Source organism: Pelophylax lessonae, assembly GCF_965119305.1.
Source record: "Pelophylax lessonae genome assembly, chromosome: 3".
Lineage (NCBI taxonomy): Eukaryota > Metazoa > Chordata > Amphibia > Anura > Ranidae > Pelophylax > Pelophylax lessonae.
In genome coordinates, this window is record NC_138770.1 from 117,442,394 (window position 1) to 117,461,638 (window position 19,245).

A 19,245-nucleotide genomic window follows, 5' to 3' on the forward strand; every position below is an offset into this window, starting at 1 on the left:
TGCAGTTATTGACTTACAATGGGAAATCCCATATATATATATATATATAGATAGATAGATACTATATACTGTATGTATATAGCAGTTTTTCTTCTCAAGAACACACCTTGCCAGAGCAGAACATAACTACTGTATGAAATCTATACTATAATGAGCAGAATTAAAGAATACAGATTGAAAGCAATGTTCAGCCATTCAATTGACAAGGAACACTGAACAATTGCTGCCATATGCTTTTGTGATGTTCCTCATTCTAGGCCACACATTGGCTGCCTCTGCTGATTCTATGACTTGACAGATCTGCACACTCACCTGCTCTTTAGCCTGATGTCACTCTCAATGTAACCGAATGGAGTCTTCAACCACTTAATCCCATTCATGGTCTGACGCCCCAGAGGAGCCTGTGGAAGTTTCTGAAGGTTCAGCTCATTGATCTCATTGGCTGAATACAACCTGCCTTTGGGAGAAGATGAATATTTGAAAACCAGATCAGCTGCTGCAATCCTCATCTGTGTAAATGACACCACACAGGTCTGGCACTGTCATCCTTTTTCTTACCTTTAAAGCGTCGTAATCCAGATTTACTGAAATGTACCTATAGAGATGAATGGAGCTAACAAGCTTACTTTTTGCAGAGTGGTGCAGGATGGCTGTGCTAACTGGAAACAGGATTGTTTCACACATTAGTACATCAAGCCCAAAGGGTCAGGAGTATGCCATTATTGAGCTAAAATTGATATTAAAGATTCAGGTTTTTTTTTCCTAAATTAACAAACATGTTATACTTACCTCCTCTGTGCAGCTGGTTTTGCACAGAGCAGCTTCGATCCTCCTCTTCTAGGGTTCCCCACCAGCGCTCCTGGCTCCTTCCCTCTTCAAGTACCACCCTAGCAAGCTACTTTCTAGAGGGGGTACTTGTGCAGGCTCTATCCTGAGCCGTACTGCGTGTGTCATTTGACACACATAGTGCCGCTCAGCCCTGCCCCCTGCTCCATCATCACTGGATTTGATTGACAGCAGCGGGAGACAATGCCTCCTGCTGATCTCAAAGTGTCCAGTGAGGAGGGAGAGAGAGCAGCGTTGGTGCTCTTATGCACAGGGCTGAAATGAGATCAGCTTAGATAAGTAGTTCTTGCAATCTGCAGGGCGGAGGAGGACTGCTCAGTTTCTGAGAAGATGTCCCCCCCTCCCCCCCACAATTGCATATGTAATAGAAAGCAGTTGAGCGTTTGACAAAGAGGGGTGCTGGTATGTACTATTCAGGGGATTTGGAATTGCATAGGGGTCTTTTTATAAACTGTTGCTAAAGGTGGACTAACACTTTAATGCTTGTTTTTTTCTAGGGAATGAGATAAAATAGAATATTACTTATCCTAACCCCTGGTTCTGTGGTTTTCCTCCCCACCAATTTGCCCAAAGCTGCGCTTCCCAACAATCCTTAACCAATCTTGGTGCCATGCTTCTTAGGGATGTCATCATATGCAATGCAGGATCAGCAGTCCTGCATTGTGCGTAATTATTTAGGAGTACCCACTTACATCCCAGTAATGGAGAGAGGAAGACCAGAATACCAGCTTTCACAGAACATTGATAAAGGTAAGAGATACTCTTAATCCCCTAGGCAGAACTAGCATTACATTCTTTACCAATAGGGGGAGGGGGCATTTTATTAATTTTGTAAATGCCTGTAGTCCAACTTTAAAGTAAACCTGAAGCCCAAACTTTTTTTTTTTCCATTTTGGCTAGAGTAGGGAAGGGTTAAAACCACTGTCTGTATTCTTTTCTCTTACGTCCTCCGACAGTCGCCGCCTCTTCATATTCGTCACAATGGGGTTATTGACCTTTGCTCCGTAGGAGTAGCAAGGCAACAGAATATGTTAATATCAAAGCTTTTAGCATACCCCACCCCTAGGGGGTGGTCCCCTCAGTCAATACCCTCCTGCTTCCTGCATTCCTACCTCAGTTTCATTTGTCTAGCTCAGGAGTTAGCAGGCTTCCCTGTGCTGGGATTTCAGTCTCAGCCTCTATTCTCTTTTTTGATTTTATTTCAAGTATTTTCTCTTCTTTACTTAGCTGTTATTTTTCAGCATTAGTTTAGTTCTTCGGATGAAGATGATCATGCGGAGCTGGGTCTCGGGCTGACCTCCCTGGGTACCCGGGGTTCAGGGCCAGTGGCTTCCCAGCCTGCCATCGAGCGTTCAGCTCAGGTTTCCCTGGCATTTGTGAACGACCCATCCCTGTTCGCTGCAGGGATGCTGCGGTGAGGTGGCTACCTCACCGGACGCCATTTGCGGTTTTGCACCGAAGTTCCACTGCGTCCTGGCTGCGACTCTCCCTGTCCCTAGTGCAGCGGTTTGATCGCTTGTGCGGGTTCCCCACGCCATCCGGATGGTAAGTGTATTCTGTGTGGGGACCTGTCTGTTTTGGGTGTCAGTCTGGGACTGTGGGACCCTGCATGTCTGTGAAAAATCTTTGAGCTCCCTGTCAGTACTAGCTGCCTTTCTGTGGGCTGAAGAGGGGGGGGGCTCTCCTGCTCTGCTCTGTGTAACAGGCTGAGAGTTCTGTGAGACATGCTGTATGCTATGTGTGACATGCTTGTGCAGAGTTTTTGGAGCATACTGTGCGGCGACCGCTGCTGCGGTCCGCCATTTTTTTACAGCTAGCTATGGTGGCCGGTCCTGTGTGGAAAGAGCGGCGTTTTTGGCGCCAAGCGCCGCCATTTTGGCGGCGATCGATCCGGCCTCATGTCAGCACTGTTTTTCTGTATCTGCCTACGGAGCCTCAGCCAGCGGCCATGTTTGTATAGCCTTTACATAGGCTTCATAAGGGCGGTCAGTCTTGCATCACTTCCTTTTCCTCTGGGACAGCGATCGGTGCAGCAGCCTGTGTGATCCCTCCAGGTTTTACCTTTCCATATTCCTGTATTCCTTGCCTTGTATTCCTATCCCTGTGGGGGTCAGTGTATTCTGTGAGTGCGGTGGGCTACGATCGCCGCGACCTTAAAGGGGCAGTACTCCTTTTTTTCCTAAGTTACTGGGGCATGGATTCTCAGGAAAGCAAGTTTCCTCCCTCCTTGGTAGGGGGCCAAGGGGCTGCTGCTTCCCCCGAGGGGGCTGATCTGGCTACTATTGTGGCTAACCTAGCTGCTCAGGTGCAGATGCTGGTGGCTGATCGATCCACAAAAAGGCCCAGAGTGTCAATTTCCTCTGATTCAGAGGGTGATGGGGATGCTATGGCTGGAGTGCCCTTCTCAGGGTCTCGCTCATCTCTAGACCTTGCGGGGTCTGAAGGGGAGGCTGAGGTGGAAGGGGTTGATAATTCTCCCCCTGGCTCGTCTGAAGAGCTTGCACTCATGGATGAGTTGGTTGCTTCTATCAAGCAAACGCTGCATTTGGAGGATTAACCGTGTCCTCCTGTTTTGATGTCCTCGTACGGGACGCAAAGGAAACGCACAATGTCGCAGGTTTTTCCTTGCTCTATGGAATTTCAGCGCGCTGTTGAGGAGCAATGGCGCAACATAAAGAAGCCTTTTGCTGTGCCAAGTAGGTTCAAGCTGCGTTATCCTTTTACACCAGCTACTGATGAGCGTTGGTGTGTGCCGCCTCAGGTGGATCACGCGGTAGCGATTTTGAATAAATCCACTGCGATCCCTGCTGAGGATACCCCGGTGTTCCGGGACCCTACGGACAGGAGATTGGAGTCTCTGGCCCGTCACACTTATACGGTTGCGGGCTCTATGCTGAAGCCTATTTTTGCTTCCATTATGGCAGCCCAGGCTATTGCCGATTGGACGCAGGTGCTCAGGCGCACCCTGGTGACTGACTCTGCCTCGCCGTCAACATTGGCTATGGTGGATCAGATTCATCAGGGTGTCATGTATTTGTGTGATGCGGACCTAGATATGGTCCCTTTGGCTGCGCGTCTGCAGAGTGTGGCGGTGTTGAACCGTCGCCTGATCTGGCTGAAATGTTGGTCTGTTGACCAATCTTCTCGCAAGACTTTGGCAAATTTGCCTTACGCGGGATCTCGCCTTTTTGGCGAATCTTTGGATACTCTAATAAAGGGTATTTCTGGGGGTAAGAGTACTCTTTTGCCCCAGACTCACAAGTCTAAGTTTGTTCGCGGTAAGAAGAATACTTCGTTTAGACCCTCTCAGGGGTCCTTTCGTGCCTTTCGGTCGCACTATAAGGGTAAGCCCTTCAAGGGACAAGGCTCCCAGAAAAAGCCGTGGGCAGGTAAGCAGAAGTCTGGCCTGTCCGGGTCCGCTGCCCATAACAATACGGCCTGAAGGGGCGCCCTCATCCAGTTCTGGGGTGGGGGGACGTTTGCTCGGTTTTCTTCAACCCTGGCTGGCCCGCGTTCGGGACAGGTGGGTTCAGGAAATCGTTCGATCTGGATACAAGATCGAGTTTCTCTCTCGGCCGGCGGGCAGATTTTTTCCCTCAAATCTTCAGCTGTCTCCGGAGCGATTGCGGGATCTGCACCTGGCGGTGCGGGACCTGCGGGCTCAGGGAGTGGTGATTCCGGTGCCTCATCGGGACAGATTTCGGGGGTTCTGTTCAAATCTGTTCACTGTGCCCAGAAAGGAGGGCAAGGTACGTCCGATTCTGGACTTGAAAGCTCTGAACCGCTTTGTGCGGGTTCACAAGTTCCGCATGGAATCCCTGCGATCAGTGGTGGCTGCCCTGGTTCCGGGGAATTCATGGCCTCCATCGACTTGAAGGATGCGTACCTTCACATTCCCATTTTCGAGGGTCACCAGCAGTACCTTCGATTCGCCATTGCGGAGGATCACTACCAATTCGTGGCGTTACCCTTTGGTCTCGCTTCGGCTCCGCGGGTTTTCACCAAGGTGCTTGCGCCGGTTCTGGCTTTGTTGAGAGCCCAGGGCATCTCGGTCCTGGGGTATCTGGACGACATTCTGGTTCGGTCTGCGACCAGTCAGGACCTGGTGAACGACCTGTCCATCACGATGCAGACTCTGCAGGAGTTCGGTTGGACGATAAATTTTCCAAAGTCGACGCTGTGTCCGTCGGTTCGTCTTCCTTACCTGGGAATGATCCTGGACTCTGTTCAGGCGAAGGTCTTCCTGCCGGAAGACAAGCTCCGGAAGCTTCAGGAAGAAGTCGGGTCCCTCAGGGACGTTCAGTACTCGTCCCTCCGGACGTGCATGAGGTGTCTGGGGCTGATGGTCTCGGCTTTCGAGGCGATACCCTTTGCCCAGTTTCACACGAGGGGTCTCCAAAGGGAGATTCTGGCCAGGTGGGACGGACGACCGCAATCTCTGGATCTCCAGATTTCATTGAGTCATCGCGCCAGAAGGGACCTTCTGTGGTGGCTCCAGTCCCCGGCGGTGTCGGGGGGCAAGTCCTTTCGCCCTTGCTCGTGGACAGTGATCACCACGGATGCCAGCCTGTCGGGCTGGGGTGGTGTTCTGGGCGTTCTGTCTGCCCAGGGAACTTGGTCGGAGGAGGAGTCCTCCCTTTCGATCAACATTCTGGAATTGCGAGCGATAAATCTCTGACTTCGGCGTTGGTCGGACAGGCTGCAGGGCCGTCCGGTTCGGGTGCAGACGGACAATGCCACAGCGGTGGCCTACATCAACCACCAAGGGGGCACCAGGAGTGCCCGAGCGGCTCGGGAAGTAGCCGACATTCTATCTTGGGCCGAGACGCACGTCCCGGCGATTTCTGCTGTTCACATTCCGGGGGTGGAGAACTGGCAGGCGGATTATCTGAGCCGCCAGACCCTGGACCAGGGAGAATGGTCCCTTCACCCGGATGTCTTTCTGATGTTGTGCGAGAAGTGGGGGTCCCCAGATGTGGACCTGTTCGCATCTCGTCTAAACAACAAGGTGGGAAGGTTCGTGGCAAGGACGCGCGATCCTCGGGCAGACGCCTCAGACGCGTTAGTGGTGCCCTGGCATCAGTATCGTCTGATGTATGCCTTTCCACCGATTCAGATACTGTCCAGGTTCCTTCGCAGGTTGGCCTCGGAACCGAAAACGGTGATTCTGGTGGCACCAGACTGGCCTCGCCGGTCTTGGTACGCAGACCTCGTGAATCTGGCGGTCGACGCTCCGTGGCGTTTGCCTCTTCAAGAATATCTCCTGTCTCAAGGGCCAATATTCCATCCTGCTTTACAGTCGCTGGCTTTAACGGCCTGGCTGTTGAAACCCAGATCCTGAAGGATAGGGGTCTCTCCCCTGAGGTCACTCACACTTTGATCAAGGCTAGAAAGTCCTCTTCGGGGAAGGTTTACTACCGTACTTGGAAGGCCTATTTTGCTTGGTGTGAGTCCAGGGGGTATTCCCCTCGCTCATACTCGGTATCAAGGGTGTTGGCTTTTCTTCAAACGGGCGTGGACCAGCGTTTGGCGTTGGCCACGATTAAGGGTCAGATTTCTGCTCTGGCCGTTCTCTTTCAACGCCCTGTGGCGTCTAATTCTTTGGTTGGCACCTTTGTTCAAGGGGTGCGGCATCTGGTCCCTCCTAGGAGGGAGCCTTTGCCTCCATGGGACTTGACTCTTGTTCTGTTCGTGTTGCAACATGCTCCCTTTGAAAAAATCAGGGAGATCTCGTTGTCTATGTTGTCCAAGAAGGTCGCCTTTTTGGTGGCAATCACCTCGGCTCGTAGGGTGTCGGAGCTGGCTGCTTTGTCCTGCAGATCTCCGTATTTGGTGGTTCACTTGGATAAGGTGGTCTTGCGACCTAACCCGTCTTTCCTTCCAAAAAGGATTTCGGAATTTCACCTCAATGAGGACATTGTCTTGCCTTCGCTTTGCGCAAAGCCTAAACATCCAAAGGAGGTGGCTTTGCATTCCTTGGATGTTGTTCGGGCGATCAGGGTTTACCTGTCATCGACTGAATCCTTTCGCAAGACGGATTCTCTATTTGTTCTTCCAGAGGGGCCTCGGAAGGGCATGGCGGCGTCGGCTTCTACCATCGTCAAATGGATCAGACAGGTCATTGAACGGGCCTATGCTTTGAAGGGGAAAGTGCCCCCCATGCCTGTGAAGGCGCACTCTACAAGATCTCTGAGTACGTCTTGGGCCTGTCTTCATCGGGCTTCTGTGGCCCAGGTGTGTAAGGCGGCGACTTGGTCGTCCGTTCAAAATTCTTCTCAAAATTCTACAAAGTGGATGTTCAGGCATCGGCGGATGCTTCCTTTGGCCGCAAGGTTCTTTGTGCGGCGGTGCCTTACGGTTCCTCGTTTTTTCTTGGACCCTTGGCTGTTGGGATGTTTTTTATCCCTAGGTTATTTGTTTTCCTGGGTTGTTGCTCCTGTTGAGCAAGTTTTTTCATGTTGCCCAGCTGGTTTCCTTCCTTTGGTAAGGTTCTTTTCTCTGATGTGGGTATTGCGTTGCCTTAGGCGTGGCTGCTGGTTTCCCACCCCTCATGTCTACACTGCTTTGGGACGTCCCCATTGTGACGAATATGAAGAGGCGGCGACTGTCGGAGGACGTAAGAGAAAATTGAATTTTTGTAAAATCTTACCTGTAAAATTCCTTTCTCTGAGTCCTCAGACAGTCGCCGCCCCCGCCCCTCTTTTGGGGTTTGTTTATGTACTCTACTGCTATACTACTGCTATACTACTGAAACTGAGGTAGGAATGCAGGAAGCAGGAGGGTATTGACTGAGGGGACCACCCCCTAGGGTTTGATATTAACATATTCTGTTGCCTAGCTACTCCTACGGAGCAAAGGTCAATAACCCCATTGTGACGAATATGAAGAGGCGGCGACTGTCGGAGGACTCAGAGAAAGGAATTTTACAGGTAAGATTTTACAAAAATTCCGTTTTTTTTCAACCTGCATCCCAATAGGGATATTTCCCTTCACTTCTTGTCCTGTAGGCTCATCAGGAAGTAAAAGGATATCTTTTCAATGGAAGAGAAATCCCCTGGGCATTTAGGCATGCATTACCACATATGCTGGTCCTGTCCTATAGTTGCCAGCTTTTGGGAAGACATTTTTCAGATCCTCTCTACTTTGTTTACACACCCGTTAGTCCTCAGCCAGCTAGTTGATTTTATGAACCGTAAGCCTGATTACCTTACCAAAGAGCAATTCTCCCTGTTACTGCAAATGACAATGGCTGCCAAGCCGACTACAGCTCACTCCTGGAAATCTCCCCATTTGAATCTTGTTGAGACAAAAAACAGAGTGACATCTGCTATGATTCGGGCTAAAATTGAAGCTGTTATTAAGGATTGGGTAACAATACACCAAAATCTGGCAGCTGTGGGTGGAACATTCTTTCCCAAAATTTCAGCTCTACCTTTTTACTACCCAGTTGATGTCACTCTGTCTTCTGCCGCAGATCCGTCAACTCCTTGCTATAGCCTACCAAGCCCCTGGGCTTTACTCCTTTTCCTTCCTAGGACACTTCCCCCCATGTTATCCTTCACTCTTCTCTCCTTTCATTCTTATGTTCCTTTTTACTCTTAATATCTTATTGACACTAGGTGTCCCTTTGTTGATTATCTCCAGTTAATCACACTTGACCACTTCAAGGTATTGAATCCACTCTAATACATTATACAATTTTCTTACAATTTTCTGTACAATTTTATTGAAATTTACCTTCAACTATGTAGTACAAAGGCCTGCCTAATTGGATACACATGAAAGTGTTGTTTAGCTTTGACCTCATATTATGTGGTTTGTGGTAAATCTAACAGAAAATTGTACATGTATGGCCAGCCAATTTTAGAGCCTTAGTAGGTTTTGAATGCCACTAAGGCCGGCCATACACGGTTCAAATCTCAGCCAGTGCAGCAGGCACCGGCCCAGATTTGAACCATTAATGGGCAGGTTGAATATACCAAGTTGATCGATCAATCGATCAACTTGGTTACAACCAGCCTGCCAAATTTGCTTACGATTATCGGCAGGAGCTGCTATAGCCGCTAGCGATAATCACTGTCTTCTCCCGACGGGACGGCTTTCCCCAACCACCCTTGCCCCCTCCGCCAAAGATAATTGCTCAGCAGGAGGGATTATGTCTGTGGTGATGGGGAATCCTGCATATTTCTTTCCAGCAACCCGTGATTGCAGGAAGGAAATTTGCACTGTCTATGGGCTGCCTATGTTTAGGTTCGCCTTTGAAAATACCTAGTTTGCACACATTAATTAATACCAGCTTGTACACATTAACAATGTGTAATGTGAACTCTGTTATTTCATTTATTTTGGGTGTGTTGTGTGTACTTGGCTAAACTCTATGGTCTATAATTCTTGTGTCAATATGTTAATAATTAGATTTTTTGAAAAGTGCTTGAGGCGGGGTTCACACTGGTGCGATGTGGGAAACCTTGCAAATCCTGTGTGGGTTTCCGCATCACACTTAAATCGCAGATGGTTCACACTGACATCTGCAAACCACTGTGTCAATGTAAAGTTAATGACACCCCCAGATTGGTTTACAAATCGCAGTGCAAGCTGCGAAATGGTGCAGGAATCGTGAACATCCAAGCGTTCCGATTCAAGTTCGGACCCAAAGAAAGGGTCCTGTACCATTTTGGTCCAAATGCAATGCAAATTCAGCCATTCAAACTGTATGGCCGACTGAATTTGCATCATACAGACATCCTATGTCATCTGCACAGCAATGCGGTGCAAATCGCATGTGATGTCTGTGTTCGCACCAGTGTGAATCCAGCCTAAAAACCAATATAAAATAAAAAAAGCTGTTGCAGAAAGAGATGTCCCCATTAGAAGAACTCGATTCCTACTTTGTTGGCAACCTAACATTTTCAATTTTATTATTTATTTACTTCCCAAGTGACATTGTTGATCAGGAAATTAGAGTGAATCTCCTAACAGGGACTCAGACAGCAGTAAAAACGTAATGGTGGTTCTTCTAACCCCTCACCAATCTATCCAATTAAAAAAAATGTTTTGCCTTAAGTTATAATTTAGCATCTAGCATTTTACTGGGCAACTAATGGTGACAGTTAGGCTAATGCCACACCGGTGACATCAGCAATCCTGCACAAACAAATACTTTCCAGTGGCAGGATCGTTTTGGAAGACATGGGGGCAGTAAACAGCTCTTGGCATGTGGCACTCCCTTGCCAGCTGGATGCTTTGCTAATTTACAGGCGTCATAGATTTAGAAGCATTTATCAACCGTGAGAGGGAGTAGGTAGTTGATAACCATACTATGGAAAGATGCTTAGTGATTAGTTAATATGGTTTAGTGCCCAGTGCAGAGGTACCTGTGTCGCAGTGTAGAGCCACCTTCTCCTCCTCATACCTCTTCTGGTACTGCTGCAGGAGAGGGTCCCTAAATACTGGAGTTGAAACCTACACAGAAATGAAAATAAAACAAAATCTAGTATTACTAAACTATACTCCAGTGCCTAGGATTTATAGAAACACCACAATTAAAGTGATTTAAGCCTTCACTTTTTAAGCACTTTCAGCAGCTGATTTAATCACTTACTGAGTATGCAGCTTTTTTTATCATTTAATTCTTGCCTATCTACAGCCATGGACAAAAGGTGTGAGAATGACACAAATAATAATTTTAACAAAGTCTGCTGCTTCCATGTTTTTAGATATTTTTATCAGATGTTACTATGGTATACTGAAGTATAATTACAAGCATTTCATACGTGCCAGAGGCTTTTATTGACAATTACATTGTTTTTTTGCAGTGTTGACCCTTCCTTTTTCTAGGCCTCTGCAATTCACCCTGGCATGCTGTCAATCAACTTCTGGGTCACATCCTGACTGATGGCCGCCCATTCTTGCATAATCAATGCTTGGAGTTTGTCAGAATTTGTGGGTTTTTTTTTGTTCACCCGCCTCTTGAGGATTGACCACCAATTCCCAATGGGATTTAGGTCTGGGGAGTTTCCTGGCCATGGACCCAAAATTTCAATGTTTTGTTCCCCAAGCCACTTCGTTATTACTTTTGCCTTATGGCAAGGTGCTCCATCATGCTGGAAAAGGCATTGTTCCTCGCCAAACTGTTCTTGGATGGTTGGGAGAAGTTGCTATTGGAGGATGTTTTTGTACCATTCTTTATTCATGGCTGTGTTCTTAGGCATAATTGTAAGTGAACCCTCTCCCTGGCAGAGAAGCAGCCCTACACATGAATGGTCTCAGGATGCTTTACTGTTGGCATGACACAGGACTGATGGTAGCACTCACCTTTACTTCTCTGTGTTTTCCAGATGCCTCAAACAATCGGAAAGTGGATTCATCAGAGAAAATGACTTTACCCCAGTCCTCAGCAGTCCATTCCCTGTACCATTTGTAGAATATCAGTCTGTCCCTGATGTTTTTCCTAGAGAAAAGTGGCTTCTTTACTGCCCTTCTTGACACCAGGCCGTCCTCCAAAAGTCTTCTCCTCAGTGTGTGCAGATGCACTCACACCTACCTTCTGCCATTCCTGAGCATGTTCTGCACTGGTGGTGCCCCGATCCCACAGCTGAATCAACTGTAGGAGACGGTCCTGACCCTTGCTGGACTTTCTTGGGCTCCCTGAAGCCTTCTTCACAAATGCAGTAGAAAAGTTTTTAATGGTATTGGGTTCATTTTCATGGCAAAGAGGGACTCAAATTCTGATGACTCTTCATAACATTCGGAAGTATATGCAAATTGCCATCATAAAAAGGCAGCAGACTTCATGAAAATTAATATTTGTGTTATTCTCAAAACTTTTGGCCACGGCTGTATGTACATATGTAAGCTGGTCCCATGACCACTGCCCCAGGTTTCCTGTTTCAGGGTGGCTCCTTTCTCTTGCTGTGTCCTATGGAGCCACCCTTGCAGGCAAGGGCTACAGTTGTGTCTCCCTACACTGTGCAATAATAAAAACACCCAGGCCCTAGGATTTTTTGTTCTAAAATAACAAAACATGGTTTTGCACAGAGCAGCCCCGATCCTGCTTGTCGTCCCCCCCCCCCCCCTGCGCTGGCACTACGGACACAGACTGGCGAACTCGGCCCTGCCCCCACTCCCTTGTCACAGCATTTGATTGACAGCAGCGGGAGCCAATGGCTCCCGCTGCTATCAATCTGCCCAATGAGGAGGGAGACAGCAGTGAGAGTTGCTGCTCTCATGCTCGTTGCTGGATTGGATCCTGCAGCACATACGTTTTTTATTTTATTTTACCATAATAACAAACATGTTATACTTACCTGCTCTGTGCAGTGGTATTGCACAGAGTGGCCCTGATCCTCCTCTTCTTGGGTCTCCAGCGGCAATCTTGGCCCTCTTCTTTTTAGGACTACCAAAGCCAGTCCCTGGCTATGGGGAGAATGTAGTCTGCACGCTCAGACCTGTGTGTCTATGGAGCCGCGCTCCATAGACTTAAACAGTGGGACTTAGACCTGCCCCCCATTTCCTCTTCACTGGGAGAATAGATACAGCCGTGCACAGGGCTGATCTATTCTCCCTCCCTTGCCCTTCACACAGGGGAAGGGGGGCACAGAGAAACTGAAAACATTTTTTTACTCTAATGCAAACAATGCATTCAAGTAAAAAATGTTTTTAGATTTAGTAACACTTTAGTGCATGGAATGCATCAAGGTAAAACACCTTGAGGCTTTGGAACCACTTTAAGAATACCATTATAGGGCACACAAAACATTTAGAATGACCACGCTTGTGTCATTAGGAAATATAAAGTGCAATGAGAGAAAACCAATTCTCTGGTGCTCATCTTTACAAATTCTAAAAACTGACAACTTGCTTTTCAAGAGAACTGGGCAGGAACTAGAATTTGTGAGTATCTGCATATCCACTCTTTGAATGGTATATTAACCACTTCACCTCCAGAAGGTTTACCCTCTTCCTGACCAGGCCATTTTTTGCGATAGGGCTCTGCATTACTTTAACTGTACCCCAAATAAAATGTATGTCCTTTTTTCCCACAAAAAGAGCTTTATTTTGGTGGTATTTGATTACCACTGTGGTTTTTATTTTTTGTGCTAGAAAAAAAGAATGATTGAAAACTTTGAAAAAAAAAAAAAAAACAATTGTTTACTTTTTTCTCTAAAACGCATCCAATAAAAAAATCTAATTTCTTCATCATTTTAGGCCAATATGTATTCTGCTACATATTTTTGGTAAAATACTTTGGTAAAATACTAGTAATGACAGCGATCAGTGACTTATAGCGGGACTGTGATATTGCGGCAGACAAATCGGACACCTAACTGACACTTTTTTTGGGGACCAGTGACATTATTACAGTGTTCAGTGCTAAAAAATATGCACTATCACTGTACTGACACTGGCTGGGAAGGGGTTAACAGGGGCAATCAAAGGGTTAACTGTGTGCCTAGCTAGTGTTTCAGTGTAGTGGGGGGAGGTGCTTTTATTAGTAGAAGACATGGATTAGTGTTTCTGCTTTACAGGAACACAGGATCCATGCTTTCTGTACTGACAGAATGACAATCTACCTTGTTTACATAGGCAGACTGGCATCCTGTCAGTGTATTGAATGATCCGCGGGACCCGATGTGTAAAATCACAGAGGGAGTGAGCCGGCAGCGGCGTGCACTCGGCCCAAAACCCAGGTAGTAACCAATCAGAAGTAATCTTTGAATCAATACAACACTGAAATGTGATTGGCTGCTGTGATTACAGCAATCTGCACATCGTTATGTAGCCTTATAAGTTCCTGAGTGTTTATGGTTAAAGCTTTGCTGCCAGGTTGCTCTCCGGGGACAGTCATTTACAAGGCCTATTAGTTCTCTCTTACCCGGAGGTAGTGCTTGCAGAGGCGATTAATAAACGGGTCGTACTCAGAGGAATCATAATCTCTCATAAATGCTCTACCCTGGAGGAGAAAGAAATGAATGTTAGAGGATTATTAATGTCCTGGCAGAGCTGTACTTCATTCTACTCCATGGAGGCCAATACAGTTCACAGCACAGATCTACATACTGTACATCCAGAAAACAATGCTTCATCGTATTATCAGATACCTCCACGCTCCAAATCCTTAAGTGGATAATAGGGATGGGCAATTGTCTAATGCTTAGCAACTAATCAGACAGAATCTCTAAAGTGTAATTAAAATGACATCAGAACTTAAAAGTGAACCTGTGCTTTGTCTATGCAGGACAAAAAAAAAAAAAAAGTTCACTTAATGTTGGCTGCACCAGCCAGGGCCATCTTTTCGCAGAGGCACCCCTGGGTACTGCCCAGGGGCTTCAGGTGCATGGGGGGCCCTTGTAATTCCCCCCCCCCCAATTAGGGGGAATTACATGTGGATAGAGCAGGTGATCAGTGCGCAGGTGGGGGAAATACCTGGAACCAATCTTTTGTGACTCACAAGTGAGCCACAAAAGATCGGTTCCAGTTATTTTCCCCATCTGCACACTGATCACTATCTGATTTCCCTCTCTGCCTGGGCCCCCCTGTGTGCCCCTCTCCCCCGCAGCACTTCCGGCTTCCTTCCTCTCCTGTTGGCAGCAGTGTCAGACACACAGGGGGATCTTCAGGATGGGGAGAGGGGTAGAGTCTGGTTAATATGTCATTTATCGAACCCTTTCTTTTCTGAAGGAACACAGTGAGTGATCGGTATCCGTTATCAACAGGCCATGGACCGGGGGTTGGGGGACCCCTGCCTTAAAGGATAACTCAACTTTCTTGAGTTGTAATTTTTTGTTTTTTTTTCCTGCAAAATGCAATGCAATGTGGCAACCTACAAGTGTTCTGTACACCACTGGTGCACAGACTGCCTTCATAAATTAAATTTTTCTTTCGTTCATTGACGGACACAGCTCTCCATATTCAGAACCATAGGGTTATTTTCCCCCCTGCAGGAGTAGGACACTAGGCAGAAAATAGACTTGGCTATGCCTATGGGGAGTCCTAGGTGGTATACATCCCCCCTCTCTGCTATAGGCCTTCAGTTTTTTCTGCCCAGTCAGGAGTAAGGACCTAGTTCCCTGCCGGGATCTCTGGTCCCGGCATTTTTTCCTCTGAGATCTACAATCAACTGCCTGACTGGGTGACAGGCTGGATACTTAGATCCAGTGTTCCCCCTGTCTGGCCAGCAAGCGCGCACAGACCAGAGCTCTGCGCTGGGTCAGCCGCAATATAGTTCCACTGGGAGGGGGCTGGCCTGCTCGTCGAATGCCTCGCGAGGTCGCATATCACCGGGTCTTGGCCTGAGTCGCAGCGTTCCTCCTGGCCAACAGCCCCCCCCCATTTCGATGGTGAAGAGGTTCTGTCTGGAGTGGTGCCCGCCTGGTTCCTGGTATGGTGAGTAGCTGTCCCCCTCTCCCCCTGAATGTGGTTTGGGGACAGTCGGACCTGCGGGTTCCCCTCCTTTTCCCCAGACCCCCCTTTTTTGTTTAGTGGTCCCTGTAGGCTCCTTGGTACCCCCCCAGCCTCCCCCCCTCCCTGGTAAAGCGCAGTGGGTTGGCAGATGGTAGGGGACTGTGTGCTGCACTGTACCAGTGCAGGGGGAGGGGGCACACCGCTGGGGGATGGGCTTCATGGCTGGGGGGGGGCACTGGCAGCTGATGGTGATCCTGTTCCTGGATACCCCTCTCCATGGCGGCTGTTACCTGGGCTCCAGGGATCCCTCCTGGGTCCCTGGGAGCCCCATGGATGCTACGTGTGGTGGCCATTTTGCCATGATCGGCGGCATTTCTTTGGGACCTTTGTGTTTCTATTGACCGGCAGACATGTTTATGTAGTCCGGCGGCCATGTTTGGTTGGTCCGGCTTGCATTAGGAGCGGCAGCCATGTTAGTGGAGCCTCTGTGCAGCAATTTTGGCTGTGGGAGCTCCTCCTTTTCCCCTGGTGTTGACTCCTGGGTTTTTCTTTTTCCTTGGACGCTGCACATAGATACTGACCTATTTCTGGTGCAGACTGGTGCTACTCTGGTGGGGTAGTGAGTCTGGTGGGGTCCCTCCCTCTCTCTGCTGAAGGTTGTGGGGTGCTCTGCATGCTGGTCAGCCCCAGTTGTGTTACCGGTGCGGTGGGGGTGTCCCATAGCTATGCTAGACACTTTTTGTTGTGCATTCTCCCTTTACTTTATGGAGTCTCAGAAGCATGTTTCCCCCACTTGACCCCCTCTCAGGGGCAGCAGGTCCCTCAGGGTCCCAGCCATCCATTGATGCACTGACGGCGGTCCTGAAGTCTTCGTTTTCTGAGTGAAGGTGGCCTTTGGACGGTGGGCTAGCAAAAAGTGTCCCCTGCCCTCCCCTGCCTCATCTGTCTTGTCAGATCCTGAATCTGGCTCTGTCGCCGCAGCCATGGCCCATCGTGAGGGGCCCGTTCCTCCCTGATCCATCAGATAGTGAGGATGATTCCACCAAACCTGTAGTTGCGCACGAGAAGGCGCTAGTTGACGCACTGATTACATCTGTGCGGGAGTTTTTAAAACGGAGGATAGAGCTGAGACTGCAGTGGAGGCGCCTGTTACCTTTGGCACCCACAAGTCGTCTCGCACAGCAAAAGTGTTTCCTTATCCCTCCTATTTTGACAAGTTTGACTATAAATATTGGGAGCGTCCAAAACGCCCCTTTGTGGTTCCTAAACGCTTTGCTGTGAGGTACCCCTTTGAAGAGTCACTTCTCAAGAAGTGAACTGTCCCACCAGTGGTGGACTCGCCTGTCTCTAGGTTGAACAAGGCACCCATGATTCCGGTAGAAGAATCTTCGGCTTTTAAAGATCCGGCTGGCAAGAAGGTGGAGTCTGTGGCCCGCAATATGTTTGCTATTGCTGGTTCGGCGCGGAGGCCAGTCCTGACCATTGCCCTGGTGTCAAAAACACTAACTAAATGGGCTAAACTTTTGCGCCGTAACCTAGAGGCTGAGCAGATCCCCTCTGCCTTTGCTGAGTTGGCTGACCAGTTTGTCCAGGGGCTGCAGTTTTTCTGCGATGCCTATTTGGATGCGGCTCCCCTCATTTCCAAGCTATCTGTTTCGGCAGTGGTGCTTAGGCGTGTCTTGTGGCTTAAGTGTTGGTCTGTGGACCAGACTTCTAAAAAAGCTCTAACTGTGATTTACCCTTTCAAGGCTATTGTCTGTTTGGGGCTACCCTGGGTGACATCATTAAGAGACTAACAGGGGCACCTTTCTTCCAGTCTGGGAAGAGAAAAGAACGTCGTCGCAGACATGGCCTGTCTTTCTCGGCTCACACAGTTTTTTGGTCCCTCAGGGTCCACTGACAAGGGTTCAAAACCTTTCAAGTCCTCCTCGGAAGGTTCCAAGCGGCCCTGGTCTGGCAAGCTGAGAGCAGAACTCTCTAGTCCCATGGACAAGGCACCTTCAGCATGAAGGTGCGCCCTCACCCATGCCTGGGGTGGGAGGACATCTTCGCTGGTTTCCGGGCCCATGGACCTCCTTGGTATACAACAAATGGGTCCATGAAGTTATACTGTCCAGTTACAAGATAGTTTTGTTCTTGTGCTCCAGAAAGGTTCTTTCTTTCCAATGTGCATCTGTCCCCGGACCGATTACAGGCTCTCTTCAAGGCGATGCAAGACCTGTTGCTTCAAGGTGTGATTGTGCCGGTTCCGGTATCGGAACAGTTTCAAGGTTTTTATTTGAACCTGTTCACGGTCCCAAAGCAGGTGGGCAAGGTAAGTCTGTTTCTGGACCTCAAGGCCCTGAAATGCTTTGTGCGGGTATAGAAATTTAGAATGGAGTCTATTTGCAAGGTGGTGGCATCCCTACATCAGGGGGATTTTCTTGCCTTTATCGACATCAAGGATGCTTACCTGCGCATTCTAATATGTGCCCAACACCAGCGCTTCCTCCGTTTTGCTGTGGGAGAGGAGCACTATCAGTTCATGGCCTTACCCTTTGGTCTCGCCTCCGCTTCTCGGGTCTTCGCAAAAGTGCTTGCCCCGGTTCTGGCGTTGCTACGTCAGTGCGGGATTGCTGTGCTTGGCTAACTGGCCGACTTCCTCTTGCAAACGGAGACCCCTGCTGCCTTGATGGACGACGTGGAGATCACTATAAAGACCCTGAAGGAGTTTAGTTGGTCTAAAGTCTGCTTTGATTCCATCCAGAAAATTGGATTATTTGGGTCTGACTCTGGATTCAGTTCTAGCCAGAGTTCTTTACTCTGGACAAACTCCAGAAGTTGCATGCTGCGATTCGTCTGCTACGGTCCCAGCAGGTGGTCTTGCCTCTGGACTTGCATGCGGGTGCTGGGCCTGATGGTATCTATCATTGAGGAGGTTCTGTTTGCACAGTTCCATATGAGGTCCCTTCAACGGGAGATCCTGGTGAAATGGGACAAATGTCCGAGGTCTCTGGACAATCTGATTCGGCTGAGCCGGGAAACCAGGGGGTCCCTGGTCTGGTGGCTTCTCAGTCGGCAGGCGTTGGACCAAAGGGAATGGTCCCTTCATCGGAACATGTTTAATCATATATGTCTCCGGTGAGGCACCCCCCGAGGTTGATCTGTTGGCGTCTCGGCTCAAAAGAAAGGTACCGAGGTTTGTGGCAAGGTCACAGACGCTCTGGTGGCCCTGTAGGGCCAGTATTGTCTAAACTATGCCTTCCCTCCTCTCAAGCTTCTGGTGCAGCTTTTGTGAATGATTGAAACCGAAGGGATTCTGGTCATTCTAGCGGCCCTGGACTGACCTTGCCGGTCTTGATACGCCGACCTGGTGCGTTTGGTCGCCGACGTCCCTTGGAGACTGCCTCTCAGGGAGGATCTGCTGTCCCAAGGCCTGATCTTCCATCCTGCTTTAGTCGTTGGCTTTGACGGCTTGGCTGTTGAAAGCCAGGTGCTGAAGGCTAGCGGTTTGCCTGGGTTGGTGATCCCGACACTGCTGAATGTTAGGAAGTCTACCTCTTGGAAGATTTACCATAGTATGTGGAAAGCATACATTTCCTGGCCTGGAAGAACCATCAAGGGAAAGGTGTCAGCCTTGGCGGTCTTCTTATAGCGACCCCTGGCCACGCATTCCCTGGTGCGTACTTTTACTCAAGGGGTTCGACACCTGACTCCACCGGTGTGCTCTCCTGTACTGCCGTGGGATTTGAACTTGCTGCTTTCAGTTCTCCAGAAGCATTTCTTTGAAAATATTCAAGAGATTCCCCTGCTACTCTGTCCCAGAAGGTGGCCTTTTTGGTGGCTGTTACCTCTGCTCGCAGGGTGACGGAGTTGGCGTCATTATCTTGTTGTACCTCCTACTTGGTGGCCCAAAAAGATAAGATAGTTCTTCGCCAATGCCTGTCGTTCCTTTCTAAGGTAGTCTCTGATTTCCATTTGAATGAAGACATTTTATTGACTTCCCTGCGTCTCAGG

General features: G+C 48.8%; 1 protein-coding gene across 2 annotated transcripts in view; it reads right to left on the reverse strand.

Annotated features, from left to right (window-relative positions):
• The window catches only part of LOC309548892 (protein FAM228B-like), a 43,264-nt gene that overhangs the window by 5,254 nt on the left and 18,765 nt on the right, over positions 1 to 19,245 (reverse strand). For both annotated transcript variants that reach the window (XM_082248820.1, XM_082248821.1), the window contains exons 6-8: positions 13,721 to 13,798; positions 10,221 to 10,308; positions 313 to 457 (exon numbers count right to left, since the gene is read on the reverse strand). In XM_082248820.1, the coding sequence (XP_082104946.1) occupies positions 313 to 457; positions 10,221 to 10,308; positions 13,721 to 13,798 (311 nt within the window). The remainder of the gene's footprint in view (positions 1 to 312; positions 458 to 10,220; positions 10,309 to 13,720; positions 13,799 to 19,245) is intronic.